This window comes from Eumetopias jubatus, unplaced genomic scaffold (genome assembly GCF_037043125.1).
Source record: "Eumetopias jubatus isolate StellerSeaLion01/CBP00866 unplaced genomic scaffold, mEumJub1_p1.0 scaffold_2, whole genome shotgun sequence".
NCBI classification, from domain to species: domain Eukaryota; kingdom Metazoa; phylum Chordata; class Mammalia; order Carnivora; family Otariidae; genus Eumetopias; species Eumetopias jubatus.
This window is the reverse complement of record NW_028274808.1, coordinates 182,861,963-182,876,070: the sequence shown is the minus strand read 5'-3', so window position 1 is coordinate 182,876,070 and position 14,108 is coordinate 182,861,963. Positions and strand designations below refer to the sequence as shown.

Sequence of the window (14,108 nt, the reverse complement as noted above, 5' to 3'; positions counted from 1 at the left end):
GAAGCCTGCTTCTCCCTCTCCCACTCCCCCTGCTTGTGTTCCCTCTCTCGCTGTGTCTCTCTCTGTCAAATAAATAAATAAAACCTTTAAAAAAAAATAAAAATAAAAAAATAAAAAATTTTTTAAAAAGGCACCCCATAAAACATTCTACTACAGAGTAATTTCTACTTCGACTTTCTTTCCTAAAAGCGTGAAGAGCCCACACCTGATTTCACTTATATGTGAAATCTAAAGAACACAAAGTATAAACAGGCCCATAAATACAAAGAACAAACTGGTGGTTGCCAGAAGAGCGGGGTGGAGGGATGGGCAAAATGAATGAAGTGGAGTAGGAGTTTCAAACTTCCAGCTATGGAATGAGTAAGTCACAGGAATGAAAGGTACAGCATAGGAAATACAGTCAATGGTATCGTAATAGCGTTCTACAGTCACTCTAGATGGTAGCTACACACTTGAGGTGACACAGCGTAACATACAGAGTTGTCATTACCAATCACTATGTTGAACATCAGAAACTAACATAACCTGTCAACTACAATTAAAATCAAACAAAAACTTCAATCGTTCATAAGGTTTAATCAATAAACTTAATTTACAAGCAAAAACATACTAAGATAATTTTTTAAGACCCAGAATCTTTCTGCCCGGCGTACAATCCCTATAACACATACACTAACAACCGAATAATGAGTCTAAGCTCCAATAAATGGTACACACACACACAGCAAAAAGAGGCACTTCATAAACTCTAGGAGGCAAAAAGGTCAGAAAATTCAGTCCGTTTTAGGCCCTTATCAACAGAGTAACACTGGCCAGGGTAGCAGCAGTATAACAGACAGAAAAAAAACCCCAAGCAAACTAGGTTAAGTGAACACATTTCTGAGGAGTGGCTTGCTTGTTCTGGGTATAGCTGTTCCTACTACCCAACATGACTGAGTTATAATGGGTGTGTTTATGTTGGGACAGGACAAAGACTTGAGGTTTCTGTATTTAATGAAGGGTAGGGTGAGCAGCAGGGTTATAAAACCACCACGTCATTAGATCACAAGAAAACACAGGTGGGTTAAAAATGGAAAAGATCTGACTTAAAAATACATTACTAAAAAGTGAAATCATACCAAGAACACATAGGAAGACGCAGCTACGTACATTAGAAACCAAGAAAAATAACAATGTAGGTACTTACTGGTTCCTTATTTTACACTTGATATTTTATAGTTGATTAGAGTGATTGGCATGTATTCCGTTTTTTATATATACCTTTTTTTATGAAACAAATGAGTAAAAAAATTTCTTCACCTTTAAGTCTGATCTCTGTCTTACAACTTCCTTCAGAACACCCATGAGGATATCTGTAGCCAAAGTCCTTTCATGAGCCTCATCAAGAATTATTACACCGTAACGCTCAAGGAGGGGATCATTCATAGCTTCACGAAGTAACATCCCATCAGTCATATACCTATATCCACAAAACACAAGTTGGACAAGGTTCATTTATTTAGAACATTTTAAAACTAAACTTCATGACATGCAAAGACATCAGGAAAATCAAAATTAAATTTTCCCCAAAACACATGTACTATTGTTTCATAATCAATTGCAAAATTAAACATGAAGAAAAACTTCTAAGAGTATCAAACAAGTTACACACTATCAAATCTTGTCAAGTGAGACTGTAATACTGAAATGCATTAAGAAAACAAGATTAAATCTGCTTATGGAATATAATGATCACGTGGTTTCATACAAATGCCAAAGCAAAATGCATCACTTAAATGAGTTTCTTAAAAACAAAATATAAAACGGAAATGTTTAACCTGCAAAACAAAACTAAGATGCCACTTTGTTTTATAACCACACATCACTAAAATTAGTTACCACATGCAAAAGTACATTTCTTTAAAGCCTTAGTAATTCTCCACTTAAGCTAACAATAGCCTTCCTTGGTTCAAAAGGGCTGAGAGAGCACAAAAGTCTACCATCTCTGTTTGCCCCAGTCCCATCCATTCAATGACATGATGGCAAAGAAGCACAAAAAGGAATACATTCATGAAATAAGCAGCATTAGCACTAGAAATGGTGATAAATATACATAAAAGAGAAAAGGCAAAGGACACCCACTAAATGAAGGAAGCAGAGAGGGAAACCAGGTTTAGAGATGGCTCAAGATGAAACAGCTAATCCAGCACTCAGATGCAGGGTGATTTGCAAACGGTGTTACAGGCCAACCATCTCCTAGCCATGCTATTCTGGCTGCTACTGTCACTAACACAAAACAACTATCCCCAGAGTTTGGCACAAGGACAAAACAAAGTCGGCCTGCAGAGGCTAAAGTCACAGTTCACTCAATTCATGGTTTTATTTACAAATTTAAAAGCAGTATAAAAATGAGAAGTCATCATTTCTAACTTCACTATTTTGGGTTTTTATTTTTCACACGAGTCTAACCGAATCTTTCATGGGCCAACTTGTTATTTTTAGCTAATGGAATTGTTGGAGCAGTGAAGTTCACCAAATTGACAACGTACAGAAGTGAATCATTCTCCTTATTTCACTTTAACTTCTAAATTTAGTAAGACTTTTGGCAAACAAACCCATCCTTACTCTATATATTTTAGGCTTCTTTCCTCTTTGGCCATATTTTTTAAAGTAAACTACATTTCTGCAGTTGACACAGAATTACCTGAAGATTATTTTATATTAAGACCATGAAAAAAAAATGCCAATTAAACTATGACTCAATGGCTTAAGGACAGTGCAGCACAGCACATGAATCAGCTACACTATAGCCTCTAGCTGCTTTGAAGTTTCTCTGATCTGAGGACATTTAGTAATTTCTCCTGACTTCAGCTGTTAATTACTGACATGAGATAGGCAATCCTTTTGCACATTATCTCAGTAGCAAAACATAATACAGTTTCATCTGCTTGTGAGTAACTTCCTCAGATTCCACAAAGCTTTTGTCTGTTCTTTCAAAGGGGAAAAAAAAATTAACTGGTCACTCTCCAAACAATAAATATTTGCTTAAATACCATCAAACGTACACCATGCTGCTCAGTATCCAAGCTTACTCATTTCAACATGGAATCCCAGTGTAATCTTCTTGAAGACATTTTAATTAGCCAAGAAACCCAGTACACATAGTTCCAACAATAGCACATTACTTATTTAAAGTGAAATATGGACAGCTAGATCAAGTTCAAGCATTTCCAGGTAACACACCCCACCAAATCGCTACAAGTTTTAAGACCCTCAGATTGTAAAAATGTACCTCAATCTCACGTACTAAAAAGGTGAAGTCACAGAACTGACAGAAGTATCAGGCTTTAACTTGAAAACTCCTTGAAACTCATTTTAAAAAAAAAAAAAAGCCACCCTCTTTATTTTGATCTTTTTCCTCTTACATGCCTCAAGCTTCACAAAACCACAACAGTGTAGAGGCATTTAAAAGCACAGCTAACCCAAATACTCATTCTTTTATATTTTTCTGAAGGGAAGTGCTGCAAATGGCAGAACACAGATATTGCACGTTAATGGAACTACTATTTGCCTTGTTTTATTAGAAAGTATGCATAATATATGTACTAAGTTAAATGGTCAACTAAACCCTCTGACTTCCAGACTCCAGAGACAGACGCCGAACAGTTGTCTCAGTATTTGATCATCACCCTGTGATCTAATTCTATGAGATGCCACTGTTACCTCTCCTGCATCACAGGAATGTGGAAGCTTGTTGTATGTGCAATAGAGAGCTTCGGGAAAAATTACATTTGTAGGGGCACCTGGGTGGCTCAATCAGTTAAGCGTCCGACTCTTGGTTTCAGCTCAGGTAGTGATCTCAGGGTTATGAGATGGAGCCCCAAGTTGAGTTGGGCTCTGCACTCAGCAGGAGTCTGCTTGAGACTCTCTCTTCCTCTGTCCTCCACCCACTTGCGTGTGCACACTCTCTAAAATATTTTAATTAAATATGAAAGGTCTCTTAAAAATATAACCAATATTGCTGCTTTTCCAGGGTAGAAAATTCACTATTAGTAGTTAACTTTCCCAGGGTCTCAAAACCAGTTAAATAGCTTTAGACTAAGTTATCAGTGTACTGATCCCCAATCCTGGGCCCCTCCTATACAAACACACTCTCCTCAAAGTCCGAGGAAATGTATGTATAAATACAATAGCAAAAAGTTACCTGGCGTGGGGTTGGGGGTTGGAAACATACAGAAAAAATAGTTGTAAGCTCATTTGTGATCTACTGAAAAGAGGTAATATTAAAACAGTGTAAGTACTACTGCTCTTTTCTTTGTCCTCTGAAATGACTGCAGGGGATGCTCTTAATCAGCCAAACTTTATTTTTGCCCTGATTTAATTGACCACCAAACCTTAGGTGGCCTTTAATTTTTTTTGGATTTATTTATTTGAGAGAGAGAGAGAGAGGAGAGCACACACATGCACACGCACACACAAGAGCCAGAGGGGCAGAGGAAGAAAAAATCTCAAGCAGACTCCACACTGAGCATGAAGCCAGAGTGTGGCTTGATCTCACAACCCTGAGATCATGACCTGAGCCGAAACCAGGATTTGGAGGCTTCACCAACTGAGCCACCCCGGTGCCCCAGGTGGCCTTTTAAATCAGGGAAACAGAACTAGACTTCCCAAGTACATCTGGATCTTCTACATAGATATTTTTTAAAAACTCAACAACCCAGTACCAGATGCAAGTCACATAAGTGTCCCCCCAAAACAAGTACGTCCTTTTCCTCCTCCCATCTCACTGTAACACTGAGCAATGCTCTAAGTGTGTACCAAAACTGAACAGATTTCTGCTATCCAACATCTTTCTCATGAGTCACCTCAAAATTCTAATTTTGTCTCTATTAGTGTATCTTAACATCTGAAAAACATACATTTTTGTTTTATTGGAAAACTACAGTTTGTTAGGCCTTCAGAGTTTTGGGACAATTCTTTGCTGTGTGTTACCAACAATCTTTATGGCATGCTTTCAATACGAGACTTCAGGTAGTCTTTTCCATTGTTATTGTATTTATACACAGTAAATTTTTCTTTCTATTTGTGCCGTATGTCTGAAGTTTTGAAGTTCTAAATAAAAAGTGTGCCAGTACGAACGCAAGCAGTTGATTTTAGGAATATTGGACTTTTCTTAAAGTACATTCAGAGGCTCGAAGTATAGACATGTTCACTGGCAAAAAATAGAGGGGATGAGGCTCTGGATTAAGACCCAAGTTCAACAGGTCAAATGTCAAAATAATAAAGACCAATCAACTGACCTGGCCTATATCAAGAACAGACGGGAGGCTGGGAGCAAGACCACACACCTATCCCTCCCCAGGTTTCCCTCCCCTCCTCTGGGTTTGTCCTTCCATCTAGACTCCTCCGGCCTGCTGTCACTGTTGTTTACTTATGCTGTAAAGAGGAAAACAGAAGGAAGGGTCCTACACTTTGCCTAATTAAGCCACTACCAGAATTACTGGCAACTTTAGCACAGTATTTGAGGTGATTTTCTTTGTATTTAGAATGACTTGATTCTGAGTCTTTCTGTTGTTTTGTACAGAACAGCACTTTATCTGTGTACCAACAGAATTATTCCCCTGTATCCTTTATGGTTTTTCCTTGTTTTTGTTTCCTTTTTAAATTATGCATGGAATTTTGTATGTGTGTGAAATTAAGGTCTTTATTAATCCTGAGAAAAAAGAAAAGCCACCCAATGACTTGCTGTACTACTAGTTTATATATGAAGCCCTCGGCTTAAAAAAAAAAAAAAAAAGTAACCAAACACAAAGCACAGAAAAAAGCAGAACCAGGGGACTGGTGATCCTATAAAAGCCATAGCCATTTTCAAGTTTTACTACCTTCCGTAGTACTAATGGAATATTTAACCAGACTAAAGGCAACAAACAGGGTGGCACAGTAATAAAACTGTGACCACCCAATTTTGAAGTTTCAACAATAGTTTCAAAAACTGCACAGGAGAGTCAAACTCTGCATTTGACTGCAAACCCTATTATCCAGTGTTCTTCTGTTCTGAAACAAAAACTTGCTTAGAGTCATCTGTATTACCTGTGAACTGGTTAGAAATACAAAACTTGGGTCTCACCCCTGAACTGCTTAATCAGAAATTGTGAAGATGAGGCATAGCAATCTGTTCGAACAAGCTTTCATGTGTTTCTGAGGCTTGCTAAAGTATGAGAAGCACCAGTCTAAATCAAGTTAAACAAGAGGCAGGTTAAATACATGCCTAAAGCAGCAAAAGATCCCTGAAGAGTAAGTCAGAAACAGTTCATATTTTCAACCATGACTGTTTAATTAATAAAATAAACAAAAAAAAATTCAGTGTGCTGAGTAGTATAAACTTAGCTTGAGTATTTTTCTGCAATGCACACATGCAAATGGCATACTACAACTACTAGCCAACTGCCAAACCTGATCCCTAGCCAATTTCACCAATTCCAATAAACATTACAGACTGCAAAGGTATTGTTTAGTTTTGTGTTTACATATATTTACAATTTCTTGAAAAATTTCTCAAGTTGTCTGGTTCAAAGAAAAAAATCATAAAGAAAAAAGATGCACAGAATGGTGAAAATGTTTCCCAAAATGTACACCAGAAATTTTTAATAAACTGTTATCAGATTATTCATAACTTTAATGAATGTCAATAACTAATGCTCAAGTTATAAGTAACGAAAAATTATGTCTATGTGGGGAAACAATCCCCAATAACTTACTGTTATGTTCTCTGGTGTAGGAATATGTTAAGAGAGACATAGAGTGTGAACCTTCCTAAATCCCTACCTCAAACCTTATTATCGCCCTAAAAAAAAAGTTCTAAATTGACCAAAGATGTGTAAAACAGAAACAAAATACTAGAACATAGAACACATGGATTCAAATAATTGTTCAATTCACTGAACACAACTTCAATTAATTCAATTAATTAAAAACACCTGTATAAAATTCAGGTTTCTACATGGCATGAAGTGTGATAAACAAAGCAAAGAAACATGGCAAAGTGAGCAAAAACTGGAACTTAAATCCAGAAGGCCAATTTTGTTAAGAAAATTGCAACTGATATCCAGAATGCCAATTCTGTTAAAAGCTCCTACAATCAATATAAAAAACCACAGAAAGATGGACAAACACCAAGTTTCATTAATCCTATAATACTGTAAATTTTTTCAAATTTACCTTCTCTGTGATTGGGATGCATTTTAAAATAGCACCTTACAAATGACAGTCAAGCAGGTAGCAATACTTCTGGGAAGATGAGAAAAGCAATAGTCTGAGATCCAAAAAGAAACACAAATGGCTCATAAATACATGTAAAGATGCTCCATTTCATACAAAAGAAATGCAAATTAAAACCATAATAATATTCCATTTTTCACTTACAATACTGACAAAGAATAAAAACGTTCCACAATACAATGTTGGCAAGGATACAGAAACAGATACTCATTTGCTCATTCCTTACTGGTCAGAATAGATAATTCTCTACGAAAGGCAATCTGGCACTAATAAAATTCAAACATACCCTGTAACCCAACCAATTTCATTTGTAGGGAATTCTTTCAGATATATACGTTGTGCATGTATGAAAAAATGTGTGTACAAGGTTTTGTTAGGGTACTAAGGGCAAGTTTTTGGTTTTTTTTAATTTTATTTATTAGAGAGAGAGAGAGAAAGCACAAGCAGGGGGAAGGGATAAAGAAAGAGGGGAGTAAGAAGCAGACTCCCCGCTGAGCATGGAGCCAGCCATGGAGCTCCATCCCAGTACCCGAGAGCACTACCCAAGCCGAAGGCAGACACTCAACTGACTGAGCCACCCAGGCACCCCAGCAAGTGTTTTTAATAGCAAAAACTGCAATTCTGAGTGCCTATGAATAGAATAAAACAAACTATAGTCATTAAAAAAAAATAAGGCAACTTTGTATTTACTGCTCCAGAACAATATAAGTGAAATCAGCAGCCATGTCTTGAACCAACCCTGCTATAACAATTAAGTTAACCTATTCCGAAAATCCTAGATAGGTAGTACTCTTGCAATACTGTTAGGATCTGGTTACCTTTCAAAGTATAGGCTTTATTCTGGCATAACTGCACATGCAGCTAAATCAAAACTGTGTTTCTATGGGGCGCCTAGGCGGCTCAGTCGTTAAGCGTCTGCCTTTGGCTCAGGTCATGATCCCAAGGTCCTGGGATCGAGCCCCACATCGGGCTCCCTGCTCCGCGGGGAAGCCTGCTTCCCCCTCTCCCACTCCACCTGCTTGTGTTCCTTCTCTAGCTGTCAAATAAATAAATAAAATCTTTAAAAAAAAAAAAAACTGTTTCTAAAGAATCCAAAACTTGACTCAGCATGACCCAAAGAAATTCTTGGTAACTGCTTCAAAGCTTATTATAAATGATTGGGACTGTTTAATCTGAGTAATTAGATTTACTGCTTTCCAAATTACCTAGCAACACTTTACAAATACTTACACATAAAAGAATTACATGGAGATGAGGAATAACACCACATACAGTGGTTAAGGATACACCCCTATTGCAAGACAAACCTAGGTTCAAGCCCGTCTTCTTGGCATCTGATCTTGAACAAGATCAACTTCTCTAATACGCCATTTGTAAAATGAGAATACGGTGGCTTTTGTTTAAATTAAAAGAATGTATTTAGAGCACCTAGTATACCAATTGTTGGGCACTTGTTAAGTACTCTATATAAAATTCTACGCTATGCTCTTAACTAACCTTTACCTAATAAATCCTTGGGATGGTAACCTTACCCTCTGTAAAACATACTGTGGTATAGCCACATTTCTGTCCCTACCAGCTGGATCAACACAATTATATCCGACATGAAATGGTAAGGTCTTAGTGTAGAAAAGAGAGTTATACAGATGATTCCTGTTAAATGCTTCAGAAAAGCTCGAAGAAGATGAGTCACACACAGTATCAAATGTGTGACGTAACTATAAATAAGTGAAAGAGGTCTGGAATTCCAGAATTCAAGATTCAATTCTCTCAAATTCCAGAAAGGTAGCACATACGTATTTTCCAAGTGAAGTTTAAATACCACTGTAAGATCGAGACATTTTAACTGCCTAACTGAACTCCAAACAAAGGGCCCATATTCAAGAAAATGGTGCTCATCCTACATTAAAAGACTGATGAATGAATGTACAGGTTTTAAATTAAAATTTTAAAAAAGTTTAAGGTTTGTATAAATTTTTACTATTTACTACTAAAACTGTTAGATTAACCCACTACAATCCAATCAAGTCACGAGTGCCTCTATTAAAGAAAAACTACACATATTAAAATGGCTGCACAAACAGTATGTAGTATTCTTTAAGTTACAATGGAGCAAGACTTCTGAAATAGACCATAACCAAAATATATATATATATATTTATTCACTTTTTTCCCCTGTACCATATAACCTATTTTTGTTTAAAGCCCCTATCAGTAGATGGGGTGCCTGGCTGGCTTAGTAGGTAGAGCATACAACACTTGATCTCAGGGTTCTGAGTTTGAGCCCCACGTTGGGTGCAGAAATTATTTTTTTAAGATTTTATTTATTTGACAGAGAGAGAGGGGACACAAACAGGGGGAGTGGGAGAGGGAGAAGCGGGCTTCCCGCGGAGCAGGGAGCCCTACGCGGGGCTCCATCCCAGGACCCTGGGATCATGACCTGAGCCAAAGGCAGACGCTTAAGGACTGAGCCACCCTGGCACCCCGGGTGTAGAAATTACTTAAAAATAAAATCTCTAAAAAAAATAAAAGCAGCCCCTACCAGTGGAATACTTTTTGAACGACAACAGTAAAAGAAACAGAAGAATGACAAAGTTAAAACAGCTTGCACTTACCAGGAACTATATTAGAAGAACAAAACTATATATAGTATAGTGACTTTATAAAATACAGCTCTTTTCACTACTATAAATACAGTGAAGCCTGAACACCCACACCCTACCCATACTTCACAATGCCAATATTATAAAATGGTCAATTACCAACTTTTAAACAAGCTCACAGAGAATGCTATTATACTTTTCAGTAACTACTGATAGTCATCAAATTACCTTCCTCCAACAATTTCTTCCAATATCAGTTATTTCTATATGCCACAGGTACAAAAATAAAGCATAAGTCAGTTTAAAATGAAGTTATTTATCTCTTTTAGGTGATCTGGCTATTTTTGGATTCATCACTAACTTAAAAGTCTTCAGTGTCCACAATGCTAGCACTTTATTTCTCTTTTTATATACTTTTACGAAGTTATGTCAAAAAAAAAGAAAATTTACAAACCTGATCCATGTGAACACAATAGTTAAAAAAAAAAAAAAAGATATTTGGTTGTTCAATATTAGTATCTCCTAAAGGACAGCTTACATATAATCCCCTAGCACAGTCCAAGTTTAGATTACTGTAGAACTTTAACATCTATTTATATATCCAGTCAAGAGAAGAGTAAACTACTTCCTTCTTTGGGTATAAACGGGTCGCTTAACTTGCTACAGTAAATTGATTCAATTTGTTAAATGATACCCTATTTCCAGAGAATAATAATTATGTTCTTGCTTTAGGATTCAAAACAATTTATATTATCGTTTTTCCATACTCAACATGTGATGCCACAGCACTACTAGCAGAGGTACTTCATTATACATATTCCTTTCAAAGATATTATCTTTGCAAGGCTCAATTTTTGATAGTCGCTCTAATAAAAAGTAAATATAAGGCAAATATCAGTGTAGAACAGTAAATAAAGATGGCAATGTCCAAACCAACTCCAAAGTTTAAAAACTGATACCACACTAGAAGATAACAGTGGTTTAAGAATGAAATAAAAATATTTTTCTTCCAATGAATGTGTGGTATTTGTTTAAAGGGCTAATTTAGGACATAAATACTTAACGATGTTTTTAGGACTGAACCAATAAATAAATGGAATTCTGAGTCATTTCTTCTGACCTAGGGTACCAGGAAAAATTACTGAAACATTAAGCATGAAGCTGTGAACCAAGGTAGCGCAGGAATTTCTACTCTACTTAAAACCTAGCTCACCGAGTTAATCTGCAAGTCCCTCCACCCTTCTCAGCTCAGATCAAATACCTTCTCCTCTGTGAAATCATCTATATAATTCATGTGACTGAATCAAACTACGTTCTTAATTGCTTCACAGCTTAAGTCCCCAACCAAGTCAGAAAAGAACTAGTGACACTAACACAGTTCCTTTGTATACTTAATGTTCCTTTCACTTCTAAAGGGATAAGCCCACCTTTATACAGAGTCAAGTTCAACTTGATACATTCGAACAATACTAATACTACAATCACAACAACCTATACATAGTATTGGTTACAAAGAACATACTAGATGTGAACAGTCACATGGAAAGGTACCACACAGTGTTTTGAATGATTTGGAATCTACAATGTTTCAATGCATTTATAATACCAAAAAATGGACAGAAAGAAAGCAAACAGAAAACCGCAAACCCCACTTATAACCTGTAGAGACAGCCTCATAGTTCTGAGATCAGCATTCAAAGCATACAGCTTTATTTCGGCAAACAGCTAAAATATATGTGGTATGTTTCAGTTAGCTATGTAATCAAGCAAAAGAAATGCCTAAGAAATTAACAGAAGGCAACTAAATCACTTTTTCAAAACAGACTGCCCATTCCTCAAGTTTTCACAAGTTTTGAAGGAAACGCCTGTCAACCTCACAACAGAATTTACAGAAAGCTAGTATAAATGCATACATTTGATTTAATTTTTAAGATGTTAAGCACTATAAACAAAGAGCCTCCTAATAACTAAACCCTTGCCAAGTACTGAAGTATAAACACAAAGATCAAATGTAATATATGCATACCTTTAGGAAATCAAGTTAGCTTTTATGAATGAATAAAAACCAAAGAATTCTAACACTAAGTGACAATGATGAGTTTTCAGTCTGACAGGAAATGCTTAAGTGGTAAATAACCACATTTATTCTTTATTACCACCCCTTTTCTAAAGATTTAATAATAAGACTACCTTTATCTAATCCCAGTGCTATACTTGAATTAGAACAAAGCCTACTATACAACAGATGTTCAATAAATTACTTTATAATTAATGTTTATGTAATTAATGGTCTTTAAAGTACCAGGCCTATTTCACAGCTTACCTCCAGCCCTAAAAGAATATTTGGATTCATTCATTCATTTCATAGTGACAAGTAATGTCCAAGTTTTAATTCAAGTTAAAACCCCCAAATTGTAATTCATGTGCTGCATTAAAAGGAACTTTATTAAAGTTTTTGTTCTTTTTAATTAACTGGGTTAACTGGTTAATAAGATCCAATAATTTCTCAAACTGGAAATCTACCACCACTATCAGCAGCAGCAAAAGTAGAAATGTTGACTTAGCACTTGCAGGGCGATAGGAATTACTTTAAGGGCTGTACACAAATAAACGTATTTCATCTCAGAACAACCATATGAGGTAGTTATTATCAGCTCTATCTTCTGAAAAAGCAATAAACACGGCGGTTAATTAACATTGCCAAGATCACAGCTATTAAGCGGCAAAACTGGGACACAACTTCCAGCCCTGTAATCTTAGTCTGTGGTTTAGGATGTATTTCCTTTTGATTCTCTTCTCAACTCATATACTTTTTAACAATGTCGCCTTATTGGAAACCCACTGTGGCATCTCTTTAAGTAGTCCTTATGCAGTTGGTGCTTCTAACTCACACCCCAAACAACCTGCTATGGGAACGTGCTACAGCAAGGCCTGGTAAATCCTCCCCAGTGTCAACCTTAAAGGTCCTGTACCAGCCAAGTCTTTATTGTAGCAGTGTTCATACTGGAATCTCATATTTACTATATATTTTTAGATTTTCTTTCATCTTCTTGTCTAGGTTTCCTTTTGGAGATTAAAAGATGTGGAAAGTTTCCGATTCATATTATGTAGAATAGCACTTCTTTGGCTCGTTAACTCAAAACTTTTCTCCCTCAAGCTTTACAAGGGGTTTATCACACTTTTAGACCCAAGTTCTGTTCATTTCTCCGTATCACCTGATTATAGATTTAAACTATGTCTTGTCCTTAATTTCTCTTGATTTTTCCAGCTGCCTGTCCTGAAGCTATACACACACACACACACACACACGATAAACAACTCAGGATGGTGCAGGTCTTAAAAACCAAACATGCGTCCTTGAAGAAAAGAGCTACACCTTCTGCTTCATAAACATTACCCCAGATTGATTCCTTAGCCTGTGACAGATCCCGAAATGGAAATGAATCTGACACCCAAAAGCAAAAGATTCAGAATAGAAGGGAAATTACAAATTATATACACCAAATCACCCTATCATCATACCCTCTCCACCAAGAAATCAGGAAAAATGTGTTTTCATGAAAAAGCTACCCATTTTTCACATTTATGTTGAAGATTCACCCACCGTCTACAGTGTAGTGACAAATTTCACACTCCTCTGTTGCCTTTTCCATCTCAGGTTTTTTTTTTTTTTTTTTGAAGTTCCATGCACAAGGCAAATATACAGATATAGACGCAAACTCTGTTTCCCAAAGAGTTTACACTCCAACTAGGCAAGAGAAAGAAACCAATCTTTAATTATCTCTACTGTCCATAAACCAGTCCTGTATCATCTCGAGGAATCAGGCATGGAAATGCTGAATTACATAAATCATTTGGATACTTTAAAGAATACACAAACTTCAGTATCTTCTCAAGTAAAAAGTCTGTTTTTACCCCCTTCGGGAAAGTTTTTAAAAACGCTGTTCCATGGGCGCCTGGGTGGCTCAGTCGGTTAAGTGTCTGCCTTCGGCTCAGGTCATGATCCCAGGGTCCTGGGCTAGAGCCCTCCATCGGGCTCCCTGCTCAGCGAGTGGGCTTCTCCCTCTCCCTTTGCCCCTCCCTCTGCTCATGTGCACGCTCTAATCTGAGAGAGAGAGAATGAGAGAAAGAGAGCCCATGAGAGGGTGGGGAGCATCAGAGGGAGAAGCAGACTCCCCGCCAAGCACGGAGCCCAATGAGGGACTCGATCCCAAGACTCCAGGATCATGACCTGAGCCGAAGGCAGTC

General features: G+C 36.9%; 1 protein-coding gene across 1 annotated transcript in view; it reads right to left on the bottom strand.

The window, feature by feature from the left end:
• The window catches only part of DHX15 (DEAH-box helicase 15), a 57,867-nt gene that overhangs the window by 28,561 nt on the left and 15,198 nt on the right, over positions 1 to 14,108 (bottom strand). Inside the window, exon 4 of the mRNA XM_028087583.2 lies at positions 1,300 to 1,459. Within this exon, the coding sequence (XP_027943384.1) occupies positions 1,300 to 1,459 (160 nt within the window). The remainder of the gene's footprint in view (positions 1 to 1,299; positions 1,460 to 14,108) is intronic.